The sequence below is a fragment of the Talpa occidentalis genome, unplaced genomic scaffold (genome assembly GCF_014898055.3).
Source record: "Talpa occidentalis isolate TD23 unplaced genomic scaffold, MPIMG_talOcc4v2.1 talOcc4.5, whole genome shotgun sequence".
Classification (NCBI taxonomy): domain Eukaryota; kingdom Metazoa; phylum Chordata; class Mammalia; order Eulipotyphla; family Talpidae; genus Talpa; species Talpa occidentalis.
The window spans coordinates 46,852,380-46,866,172 of record NW_023604861.1 but is presented as its reverse complement, the minus strand read 5'-3'; the positions used below and the strand labels follow the sequence as shown (position 1 = coordinate 46,866,172).

The 13,793-nt window shown below is 42.7% G+C and overlaps 1 protein-coding gene across 1 annotated transcript in view; it reads left to right on the top strand.

Annotated features, from left to right (window-relative positions):
* The window catches only part of FLT1 (fms related receptor tyrosine kinase 1), a 171,043-nt gene that overhangs the window by 120,310 nt on the left and 36,940 nt on the right, over positions 1 to 13,793 (top strand). Inside the window, exon 15 of the mRNA XM_037527077.2 lies at positions 1,959 to 2,090. Within this exon, the coding sequence (XP_037382974.1) occupies positions 1,959 to 2,090 (132 nt within the window). The remainder of the gene's footprint in view (positions 1 to 1,958; positions 2,091 to 13,793) is intronic.

Sequence of the window (13,793 nt, the reverse complement as noted above, 5' to 3'; positions counted from 1 at the left end):
ACTGTTCCTACAAAAGCTCGTTCCTGCCCCAGGTACTTTATCTTTGCCATCTGAAGTTCCTTTTTCCAGATCTTCAAGAGACTGTCCCATTTTTCAGGCTTCTGCTCAAACACCACCTCCTCTGAGAATGTTCCTTAAACATGCTTCCCCACCAGCCTTAATCCACGATCCCCTTAACCTTTTCAATTTTCCTCGAAGACCTTATCACTACTTGGAATTGCATTATTTATTTGTAATTCTCCAAAACTAGAATTTAAGCCCTTTAAAACAATCATTTATTTGCCTTGCTTATTATTGTATCCCCAGCATCTAAAACAATGCCTACCATACAATAGGAGCTCAAAAATATTTCTTACATATATAAACAAACTATATTAAAAGGTTCACTTTAAAAATACTAAAGAAAAAATATATGGGAGGTAAGATTAGAGGTTTGTTTGGTTTCTTACATTTTCTTTATGCTTTCCAATATTTCTCATATTTTCTATATTGATTATATCTGCTATAATCAGGAAAAATACAAACTATTTAAACTGACAAGATATAGTCTATAGCCTGGTCAGACCCATTGTATCACTTTTCCAGCATAAACAATGTATCTTCCTTTCAGCATCATGCCTTATCTCACCCTCTCCTTTCTCCCTTCACCTGGGATCTGTAAACCTCAAGGCCCACCTCCCCCATGAAGCCCTCCTTGCCTGGGTATTCCTGTCCTTAGTTATCGCCCTCTTGCTCCCAGTCTTTGAACTTTATTCATGGTATGCCATGCTACATTGAGTCATTCCTTCTCATTTACTAAACATTTTCTGTTTGCTGGTGTGTGTGTGTGTGTGTGTGTGTGTGTGTGTGTGTGTGTGTGAGAGAGAGAGAGAGAGAGAGAGAGAGAGAGAGAGAGTGTTTGTATGTCTGGTATGAGTTATTTTTCCCTCCTGTCTGTCTGAAAAGTTTTTAACACAGACTAACAGCAGAATAAATACTGCATCACTTAATGACATTTTGCTCAGTGAAGACTGCATATAAGATGGTGGCCCCCATAGACCATACCTAAGCCTAGGTGTGTAGTAGGCTATACCATCCAGGTTTATGTGGTTACACTGTGACAATTGTGTAGTGATGACATCATCTAGTGATACATCTCTCAGAACATTACTGTGTTGCTAAGACATGTGTGTTACTGGGTCCAGAATTCATGTGCCCCTCACAGAACAACACCCTCCATAGTAATATTTAAGCTTTTATTTATTTACTGAGCACTTACTATGCACCGTGCACTTGCCATTCATTTCCCCAATCTTCAATTAGGAACTGGCTGCTTTCATTTTCATCTTATGATTGAGGAAATTGAAACTTAGAAAGATTAACATGAAGAAACTCAAAGCGGTGATGCCTAATTAAAAAGCCCGAGCTTTTTACCACTACTGCAAACGGAACACAATTTCCTCAGGCCCCTACGCCCCAAGTGTGCTCCCAGTCAAACTGCATGTTCATGGCCAAGTCACCAACCCTCGCCAAATCTCAGTCTCCACAAGTGTAACACGGAGACACTGATGCTTTGCGGGGTGGTTGTAAGTTCAAGCTATGAATGGAGCCTGGCACAGTGCCTGGCACATAGTGGGCACTGAGTCACTGGTAGTTGTTATTATTAGATAAACAACCTCCTTGACATTTGCTCTTTAAAGTTGGATGTGGCAGCCTCATCTCGTTTCTTTCTACACTGTGCGTGGCCTTGATCAGCTTTGCTTCTCCACAGCTGGGGTCACAGCTCCGCTGCAATGGCAGCAAATGTGCCATTAGAAAGCCTCTGTGGAGAGAAAACAAACAAGCAGGCTTGGCCCAGGTTACTAGAGCTCGGATTTCCTTGTCTGAATGCATAATCATAGGAAGAGGGTTGTGTTACAGAAGTAGCTGTTTTTGTTTGTCACCCAGGTCCACTAATCCAAACATCTCTCACTCCTCAGGAATTATTTTAGGACCAGGAAGCAGCACGCTGTTTATCGAAAGAGTCACAGAAGAGGATGAGGGCGTCTATCACTGCAAAGCCACCAACCAGAAGGGGTCCGTGGAGAGCTCGGCATACCTCACAGTTCAAGGTAAACAGCTGTTCAGAAAGCAACGAGAAACTGCTCAGACATCTATTTCCCTGTTTGTTTGACTTTCCACCTCCCAGTCTCCTGCTGCCGCTCCAGGCTTTCCTTTCCCTGACCTCTTTCTTCCCTGCCCTGTCCCTCTGGGAAGGGACTGTCTGGTTCCACCTGGCCGGGCAGAAGGTGAAGATGCTGACTGGCCACCCGCTCACTCCCCAGTCTCCCAGGGGAAGTAGTTCCGGGAAGACAGGACAGCCAGCCCTGCCAGTGAGGTGACATAGGCCCTCGGAGAATGTCCGCAGTGGCCACACCTGTGACAAGGAATGTCAAGAAGAAAGAAGACACGTGTGGATGAGAGGAAAACACACACATGGGAAATGGGTCATCCTTTTCCCTTCTTAATTCTCACAAGTCGACAAATGCTGCAATTGCAAATGTTTTCCTAAGTTGGTTTTTAATACGTAGTGGGCTGTGAAATATCATCAGAGAGAAGCAACACATAATAAACAGACCACATTTAAGAAAAATATTCCCAGTGCTTCCTCTTTATCGGCCTCAGATAGCTTGGTGAGCAGCAAAACACAAAGAGGCCTGATCCTACCCCCAGCTATGGCCATGTGGCTTCCATTTAGAAAATAGTTTCAATTTCAATTTCAATTCTCCAGTGCCAAGAATTATCCAAAACATAACATTTACAGCATCATAAAATATCAAATTGGCACCTCTTAGATGTAAATATCTGTGGTACATTGGGGTTTTACATGAAAAGATGGAATTTGTTCAGTAGTCCATTTCCAAACACTCGCCCGTAGACTTCAGAATATGTATTCCTGGGGGAGGAACTAGCAAGAAAACAATATGCACAATATATCATTCTTCTGCCCTGGAAAATTATATTACTTACAGACTGTAACTCTGAGAATTCAAATTCCTTTAAAAAAGAACATCATCCCAACTCTTTTATAAAGAGATGATTTTAGAGTCTTCTGAAAAATCTGAAACCACTCTACCACAAATTCATATTTCAGCAAAAGTTGAGGGTAGTATTCCCCAAAATGTTTTTAGTGATGATCCTATTTGTCTCCCAAATAATTCTTGTTTTCAAGTACTCTTTCAACTCTTCTGCTTGTATGTGGAGAAAACAATGCATAAAGCATGCATCTTTCTTTAACACCTCTTTCCTCAAAGGGCTGCTAATCTATCTTTTAACAAAGACTGCAGTTGTGACCCCAGGGAATAATTGCATCAGGTCAGGGAGGGACCTAGATCTAAGAGAGGCGCAGCAGCAGGGAGCAAGGAGTTTCCCACATCTTCTGCTCAGAAGGTATTTCCTCTCCCCACTCCACCCCCATCCCTGTAACCTCATGACAACCCTAGATACTAAGCAGTTAGTCTGAAAACCCAGAGAACTGACCTATGCCCTCTAGCCAGGTAGTGGCAGCTCTCTGGTGAAGACTGGCCTCTACTCCAGGACTCCAGCCCACTGCTAGACCACCTTCCCCTGCTACGTGTCCGTTCCCGCTCATTTCTATGAGAAAATAAGGGTCAGCAGTGGTTGGGCATCCAAAGGCTCAGGAGAAACGCTTCCTTGATATTGATACAAGTTTGTAGGTCTCCCCAAAGACTTTGTTTCCTTTCCTGTCCCCTTTCTTGTCAGACTACTCTGGGTTTCCTAAAAGTCACCTAGCTTTACAGCATCTGGCACTTTCTTCTGCCATCAGGAATGACCCCCACCCTTCCATTTGCCAGAGTTTTCTCTCCAGTAGTTCTGCCGAATCCTTCTGCTGTCCACAGTGTAGCAGTGGGGTGGTGGAGACTCCCAGATTGGACTGGAGCAATGAGCCTGGGCGTTGATAGACTGGACTCACCACACTCATAAGAATGTGACCTTATCGTGATGTTAACACAGCCTGGAATGTCTTGTCCAGTTTCCCACCCTATTTCCGGCAAGCCCACCTTATCCTCCAAGACCATTTAGATACCATTTGCTCCTGCTCCGTGATGCCCTTCACGATGAACAGTTGTGTCAAATGCTCATTCTACTCTCCGTTCCCCTACACCATGGTTCTTGCATTTTTTTCATATATATTTTATTCTTTTCTTAGTATTTAGGCACGGGTATGCTTCCCTCCCCTACTGAACTATAAATGCTTATTTTTTTTTTTTAAGATTTATTTATTTATTTATTCAAACACTGGGTACAGTCAGAAGCGCGGGAGAGTGAGAGAATTCACCAGAGCCAGAGCGGGGGACAGAATAGGCAGACTGACGAAATACACTGCTGAGGGGCGCAGCGGGCGGCAGGAGAGGTCTGCACACCATTTGGGACCCTTGCCGGTGGCCGGGGATCAAACCGGAGCTGCAGAGGCTGTGGGCAGCTTTGCAGTCCAGCGCTCAGCTGCTGCACCACCAGCGGAGGCCCTGAACTATAAATGTTTTGAGGCAGGAACTATATCTGAAAATATCTCTGCATCCCATACCAATGCAGCATTAGCAGGGCATTAATATTTACTTAGTACTTTTATGTGCAGACACTGTACTAGACACAACATAATTAACTCCAATAACTTTGTAAGAATCCAAAGAAGAAAACAGTGTTATCCTCAGTCGATAGATGGGCAAGTTTCATTACTTGCCTAAAGTTACATAAGGGTAAGTGGCAAGGCTGATAGTTGAGCCCATACCTTTGGAAACCACAGAGGGTTCCCACCTTCCCTCAAATCTTCCCATTCTTGAAGTGCCTTAGGAAGTGTCTGCAAGCTCTTAGCAGAAAATAAAGACTTTCAGTTATCGTGTTATTTGGTTTCCTCTCCACCTGCTTCTAGATTTCCTACAATGAGTCAATTTCCTACTGATACGTTTTCTGAAAACTCATGTAATGTCAAGAATACTGCTATCACCAGAGGTTTCTAAATGTTTCTATCAGCCTGTATCTTTTGCCCTTGAAAGAAGGGGAAATAATATTCACTTTATTGCCCATAGCAGCCACAGTCACAGATGCTTTGACCTCTGGAAATTCTTAGCCCCACTACCAGCCTACCTACTTCTTCTTTCACCCTCCTCTAATCCATTGCCAAACCCACTATGATCTTTTATTTTTACTGTTTGGCTTGTGCTTTTTTAAAAATCAAATTTGGATGTTTTACAATTTATTTACCAAACTAGGTAATTTGGGGAGTACAGCTTCACTCCTGGACATGCACACGTGTTTAGAATGATCTAAATAACTCAACATTGTGACATGTTATTTTCCTGCTTTAAACCCTGCTGTGGGTTCTGACCACACAAAGTCATCCCTAGGCTCCTCCCCAGCGTAAATCTTACCCATCCCCCACACCTCCAGCTGTGCTCAACTTCCTGTGACTCCCTGAACACAGTGTCCCTCCTAGTCTTCTGCCTTTACAGGTCACTTTCCTTGCGTCTGCACAGCCTCTTCCCAACTTGTTTCCTTTCTGGATGATCCCACTCATTCCTTAAAATTTACTTCGTTCTTGTGTCACTTTCTCTATACCCAACCCTCTGTCTCACTATCATTTTCTGCCTGTGCTCCCATAGCATTTGGCATGCATCTTTATTCTTTTTTTAAACATTTATTTATGCATACAAGAACTGGGGTACAGGCCAGAGGTGTGTGTGGGGGGTGGTGTTGGTGAGAGGATTCGCCAGAGACAGAGTGGGGAGCAGAACAGGCAGATCTACTGAAATACACTGCTGAGGAGAGCAGTGGGCAAGTCAGGAGAGGTCTGCTGCGCCATGTGGGTAGCTCCCTGGCTGGGATCCAACCCACTCTGCAGTGGCTGCGGATAGCTTCACAGGTTGCATCTCAACCCCTTGAGAGGCCCAGGGAGGCCCAGCATGCACCTTTAATGCAAAGCTATCATTGTTTATTATTCATTTTTCTATCCCAGAGCACTTGATAAAAATTTGTTGGGTTAACATATCTAGAAAATCATCAATGAATGTCTGAAAAAAGAAGCATAACAATATATTGAGCTTAGGCCAATAGAGAAAATCCAAATCAATTCATCATTAACTCAACAACTGATTTACTTGCCTGGGACTATGCAGGACATGGAAGCATAGCCATAATCCTGAAGCTCAGAAAGTTTTGAAAACCTACTTGGAAGAAGATTAAGGAACGCATGAAACAATTAGAACCAGTTCATTTTGAACTCCTCCTAAGGGTAAAGTAAAAACACTAGTTTGTACAACACAGACTACATAATGCTGCTAAAAAGGGCTACAAAAGTTCACAGAGGCAAAAAAGGACATGGAGACTGACTTGACCTCTGGTGGAGGTTTTGTAGGATGTTGGATTGGCCAGGATGTTGGAAAGGAGGAAAGAAGAGTCATGAGGCAACTTTGGGCTTCTACCTTAATATCTCTCTGGCAATAACAAAGCCTGAATATTTCTTATTTGCTGGCCCATTAAATTTTCTGAGCAATTGGTACTTCTGACTCATGACCTCTATTCCCTCATGTGGCACTAATTTTCCATATCACTTAGAGAAACAATGTGATTTGCAAGGTAGCTGCAGACACTTGATATGCATAACTCCTTCCCTTTACCCACTATTGCCCCTGATTGCAATACTCTTTGAGTTCATGTGCCTGCTTTGTACAGATTTTCTCTCTTTTCCATTGCTGCGTTTGTATTTTTTTCTGTTCTCAGAGATGACTGTATCCGACCTCTCTATTTACAATCAGATTACCTGACTAGTAATCATCAGACCACACCTAAAAGAAGAGAAGCATAAATTCATAAGAGAAGCATAAACAAATGATACCATGTCCTTAATAGAGTTATGATCAAATGGTACAAAGAAATGGGAATATATAGCCTAAAAATGAGACCACTTGGGGTGGTAGGTTTGTTTACTTCAAATATGTAAAGAGCTTTCAGACCATGGAGACATTTAGCTCTAACCAAGGAGGGAGATGGTGAAGTTTCAAGGAGGCAAACTTCAGTTCCATGTAAGGATGTAGTTTTGAATGCAGAAGCTTTTTGAGTGTTGAATGTAGTATATTGATCTTGTGAGTTAGATATTGGTATATTGATCTTGTGAGTCACATACAATATCTTGAATGGAAGCACTTAGGGCTCATTGAATGACTATTTGATCCTTGGATGCTGTTCAGAACAATTGAATGCAATACCTACTCAATAATTTTATCACTGAAACTGGATTCCTGTTCTAGGCTTAAGTCATTATTATTTCACTCTAGTGGCTGTGGCTTGATTTCCTAATATCTGCACATAGACCCTTCATACTCACCTATCTTGTCAAGTTGAGCTAAGAAATAAAACCAGGCAAATGAGTTGTATCTGTGACTATGTTTAACAGATTTAAAGAGGCTCATGAATTTGCCAGGAAGGAAACTGTCTGCTTTTTTTATTTCCTTTGAAAAAGGATTCTTATACTCATAGATAAAACAATGTGTTATTTTTGTATCCGAAAAGGATGAGTGGACTGTGGAGTCAAAGTAGCTTCTTTAAATAATCACAGATCTTGTTGGGTTTGAATTGAACACAGGAGCACATGGGCACATGGAGGTCTCTGAGGGGAAGTTCTAATATTAAAAACAACAACAAAACTGGTACTAACCAAAATAATTTTTGAAATTAACAGCACTCTGGGACTCAGTGGGTCTATTACAATGGAAGCAGAGCACATTCCACTAGGGACTTCAACTATACTTTATAATTACTACTGCAAGTAATAGCTATATTATATAAATACATTCTCATAGCAGATTTAGGCCTTGCTGTAAGAAATGTTATTTCAATAGCGCTTACAAATACACAGGAAAAAACAACTTGAAGAATAACTACCAGTTTGAACATTTTGGGGGAGGTGGTCTGATGAATACAAAATTGGTGGAAGGCACAGAGGGCTGCCTGGAGTCCTGCAGTCCACATACTTTCAGGGGCCTTACAGGTAAGATATGTACATTTTATACCACAATAACTGCACACTGGCCCTTCATTCCAGAAATAGCTCATACAGCAGGAAATATGCACAATGTACTTGAATGAAAGTGCAAGAGTAAATAGGAGAAAAAGCTCAAGACAAAGCTGTCTTGGATGTCCGGCTACTACTCCTTTGTGTTGCCTTTGACCAGCTTTCTGTTTTCATTTCTCCTTTTTTTTTCTTTTAAAGATTTATTTGTTTATGCATACAAGATCTGGGGTACAGGCCAGAAATGCAGGGGCGGGGTGGGGGCGAGACAGAAGAGGTCTGCTTCGCCATGTGGGGTGCTCTCTGGCTGGCCGGGGCTTGAACTTGTGCTGCAGAGGCTGCGGATTGCTTCATAGTGTGGTGCTTAACCCCTTGCACCACCAGGAAGGTCCCCCATTCCTCCTTTTTGACCTTCCTCTGATCCCTGATTGTCCCCACTTTAGTCTCTCTCTTCCTGAATCCTGCCCCCAAATTCACTCTCATGGCTATCCTGGCACTAGGAAGGATGTGATAAACTAATTCACATGAAGATGTTGGTGATTGATGTTACTCCTCCCAGCAGTGCTAGCAATTCAGAAGGGCTTCCCGAGGAGAGAAAAGTGCTCAAACAGAGAGATGGACTTGCTGCTTACTAACTTCACACGGGAGGGCCGGGGGGTGGGGAGGGAGGCAGGACATGCGTGCCTTTGTACTTCAAATCTAAACAATGACATAAAGCTGGACTTGATCAAGAATTCAAAAAATGATGATGGAATTTAGTTTGGGTGCTTTGACATCTTTGAAGAGAGTGCTTGGGGTCAAGAAACTCAAACACACAGCAAATATTCATGTTCGTACCTCCTGTGGAAACTCAGCTGGCATAAAACTCTGTAGGGAATCAAAGAAGTGGGTGTTCGTCTCAGTGAATTTGATCTTAGGTTCTGTGAAGGTCTGGGACTATGCGATTGGAATATTTTATGCTTACTGAGTATGCGGTTCATTATTTTAAGCATGTGACATGTAGTAGCCTACTTAACACTTGCAACAATCTGGTGGGTTGTTGTTTTTTTTAATTTATAAGTCTGAGGCATTATTTATATATATATATGTGTGTGTGTATATATAAAATTGTCCATGGCTACACAGCTAAGAAGTAGCTGAGCTGAGAACTAGACCCATATTTAGCCATTCTACCTGGTGTGTCTCAACTCAAAGGCAGGAGCCCAGTGATGGAAGAATTTCCACCTCTGGTCCAAGGTCACACTCCTCACAAGCTGGGTCCTCGTGGGTAATTTACTTATCAATCTGGTGCTACCATTTGATCATCTGCAAAATGGATGTTAGTAATGATACACCAACTTTATAGGATTTTGTAAGGATGAACATATAGAAACTTTAAAAATATTAGCTAATGTTATTGTTTGTTAATGTGATAAACTAAGTGCAATTTCAACAAAATACTCTTTTTTTTTAAAGATTTATTTATTTATTTATACAAGCACTGGGTACAGTCAGAAGCATGGGAGGATGAGAGAATTCACCAGAGCCAGAGCAGGAAGCAGAACAGGCAGAAGGACCGAAGTACACTGCTAAGGGGAGCAGTGGGCGCAGCAGGAGAGGTCTGTCCACCATGTGGGATCCTCGCCCGCGGCCAGGGATCAAACCGGAGCTGCAGAGGCTGCGGGCAGCTTTGCAGCCCAGCGCTCAACCGCTGCACTACCAGGGGAGGCCCTCGACAAAATATTCTATATTATGGTTTTTCTTGATTTAGCCAATAGGTCACCCAAACAGTATTGCAAAACCACAAAATTCCTGTTTAACTTAAGGATTTAAGTTGCTGTGATAAAAATGTGTTACAGAACTGATGCCACGTAATAACAATGTTAAACATCTTTACCTCTTGGAAATGTACTTCAAATTTAATCTGAATGCAGTCTTTTCATCCATTATTGACCTTAAGAGAAGTTTCAAATTGGAGTACATAGCTTCCTAAAAATCTTCATAAATAGTATGAAGGCCAATTTTAGTATTCCATTAAGCCTTCAAGAAATTATATAATAAGGTTTACCGGGTGACTGCTTACTGGATTTAGATAGAAAGAGGTAACCCCACATAATTAGCTCATGTGGAGAGTCAGTGAAGGTGTGGCTGATTAATTTTCTTTTCATACACATATAAATAGAAAGTTCCTCCTGGCCAATGCTAGAGATGCAAAATGAAACACCGTTCTCTTGATGCCCTAATATGCTTAATGGAAAATAAACCCACATACACACTTACCTCAAGTTGAATAATGATAGAACCAGAGAACAACTCTGAAGGCACCTGCAGTGTCAGGCATATTTCTCAGGAAAAGTGATAATTCATTTTTCTGCAAAAATGATGGGTTAGAGTCAGAGTAGTTTTAGAAAGAATAATTTTGATGATATGTCATATGTTTGGGTAAAAAAAAGATGCAACAGTTGAAGTTCAAAAAGTGATAAGGGGGTGAGGGGAGGAAAAAGAAAAGCGAAAGGGAAGGAAGTCTTTAGAATAATAGTTCAACGGGCCTCCCCTGGTGGTGCAGCGGTTGAGCGCTGGGCTGCGAAGCAGCCCACAGCCTCTGCAGCACAGGTTCAATCCCCGGCCACCTGCAAGGGTCCCACCGGCGAGGGTCCCATGGTGCACAGACCTCTCCTGCTGCGCCCACTGCTCCCCTCAGCAGTGTATTTCGTCAGTCTGCCTGTTCTGTTCCCCGCTCAGGCTCTGGTGAATTCTCTCACCCTCTCATGCTTCTGACTGTACCCAGTGCTTGTATAAATAAATAAATAATAATAATTTGTAAAAAAAAAAAATAAATAAAAATAATAGCTCAACATCTGTCCTCCGCGGGGCAGGGGTGGAATCCTTGCACAGCACAAAAAAGACACACAGGCCAGTTGCTCTGCATCAGCCTCTAAGGGTGCCCTGGCCATGTGCCCCAGGTTGCCATCCCCTGTTAGAGCCAATCTTGCTGTCTCTACTCCATGTAAACCAAGTGTTGTTCCTTCCAATTAAAATAATAATTGTTCACACCAGGTGCCCATGTTTGACCTCTGACAGGACGCTTAGTGAAGGCCACATTTTAAGGACTGGGATGCTTCGGCATAGAGTCCTTGTTCTAAGTCATGGCTGCTTGTAGTTACATAAAAGTTCCTGCCCTTTCTTGATGAAACTTATACTGGGTCCTGAAGTCACGGAAGACCCTTGCCGGGGACCTGGTCTTTTCTCAGGGAGTTTCCCTAACTTCTTGGGAAGCATTGTCCAGTTCTGTTGCAAGAGCTGAGTCTCTTGGCTCTGCTGCTTATTGCTTGCAGCAGTCTGGTGCCCAACATCTTGCAGACAGCTGCCAGACAGATGACACAAAAGCAGATGGCCCGAGCCCCAACCCAAGCCCTGAGCCTCTGCCTTGCGGCACCTACCCTTCCTATCTCAAGAGAGAGGGAATGAAGCCCAGCAGGGTGACTGACCTGGAATGCTCTGCACAGCAGGGTCAGCAATTCACAGTAAAAGGTACAATTACCCTAAACTCTTCCAAACTGGCCACATTCCTGTCAGTATCCAAAAGAAAAGTAATCCTGTACTGTGGCTTGATGCTGGCCTTCACAATTATCAGAGGCAAGTGACTTCCCTGAGCCCGTGCTAACTGCTAGTCATTGTCAAGTCCCACCCATGTTTCCGCTGTCTCCCCTCCTCCCCGCCCCCCATCTGTACAGCTGGGCTGCTTCATGTGCTGAGCTCATCAGCTGTCACTGGCGAGGTGAAGTTGGGCCTGGCCAGGCCAGTGTGTGGAGATTTGACTTCTGAGAAACCTCCAAGATCCGTATGGGAAGAGATGCTGTTGATTTAAATCGTCTAACCACATAGGATGGTCCTAGAGGTTAATTTTCAAATAAAAATAGAGAATGAATCATCCAATGAGCTAGAGATAGAACACAGATACTGTATCTTATAAAATTTTAATTTTCATAAGCAATAATAAAAAAACATTAAATAGATCTTTCCCTTCCAGTAAGTAATCCTCTTGACAATGTTTTTTAATGAGTTGATTCTTCAAAAATGTGAGTGCGAGCAAACACATTTGGTCTCACTGAAAGGAATTTTGCCTGACTAAGGATTGTGGAATTACTTTGGGGGTCAACTTCCTGCCCCATGGAATGCAGTGGGAAAGTTCCCACAATAGGAGGGGGCCTCTCCCAGGGCTTCTGTGCAGGAGGCCTCTGCAGGGTTCTGTGCAGACAGTTCCGTGTCTCCAGGTGCCATCAGCATTTCCAACAGAGACCAGTGTGCCCTAAATAGGTCTTGATCAGATTACACAAAATTTATTTGTAGCAGAAGCTAAGGGGTGTGTGTGTTTGTGTGTGTGAATGTGTGTAGCAAGTCAGCGTTAGATTTCACACTGTGAAGATGGAAATCCAAACTCTTATCAACTTGAGCTTACAATACTCCCATCAAGAAGATGGGTCTAAGAGGAAAAGTTATCATACTTAGAAACTTCTTCAAGGAATTTGCTCTCAATCAATCCCATGAGGAAACTTGACCACAAGTTGACAAAGCAGCAAATGAAGCCAAATTCATTCATTCACTCAAGCAATACTTTCAGGATGCCTACTCTGTGCCAGTTACTCTCTGAACACCAGAGATGTGGCAGCGAACAAAGGAACCACAATCTTACAATCTGCTGCTTCATTCAGCAGTATTTGAATATATTCGATTGCTCAGATTTGAACGTCAGGCTGTGAGCTTCAGACCATGTGCTTTTGCTTACCATATATACCACCATCTAAGACAGAGTCTGAGTATACTTATTGGATTAATACCCAGGAACAAGAATTGGAGATAAATAAACCAAAGCATCATTTATCCACTAATTCACCCAATCTGATGAGTGGGGATGTAAAGATGAATAAGATGTAGTCTTAGTCCCCTTAGTTTCTGATAGAGAAATGCAAAGGTCAAAGCACTGAGGTACAGAAGGGCTGGTATGTGTAAGAAGTATTTTAATGTGGACCACAAGATATTCAGCATTAGATAGACAAGGTTGATGGCAAAAGACCGAAGGATCTGGATTTTTATCTTGGCAGTGAGAGAGGTGGGGGTGGAGAAATGACGGACTTTAGGAAGAAGTGTAATAGGATTCGATTTGTGACTTTGCACAATCACGTGGGCTGCAGAGTGGAGAGAACATGCAGGGTCAACACTGTTGAGAAAGCAGTCCTCTAGGCAAGATGTGATAGAGCATTGATTTAGGCAGTGAGAGTGGGTTACCATAGGAGACAATAGTTTTATGGCCATAGATGTAGAATGGACAGGACTTTGTTATCGACTGGATGATAGAAATGTCAGTTTCCCATCTAGACACAGATACTCCATGGCCTACAGGAAGGGACTAATGATAGGTACTGGTGGCTGAACATATGAAAGTGAAGGCTTCTAGTTTGTGAATGTGTCATTATTCAGAGAAAAGAACCTTCATCAGCTCCAACTACCCGCAGCATTTGGTTCGAAGCCATCTCAAAGCGGCCCAGAACGCTGTATGGTCTGGTCCTATCCTATATCTTGTATAGGCTGCCATCAATGTCCTATCTTTTCCCAATTCTGTGTCTTTACTCATACCTGTCCCTCTGCTTATAATACTCCCTCTTCTCCAAAGCTAAATTGCATTTCAAATGTCACCTTTTCCAAAAACCACTACATTTCTTCAACCTCTGAAACTCTTTTCCTCTAATGTTGTATTTGCCTTAAGTCCCTT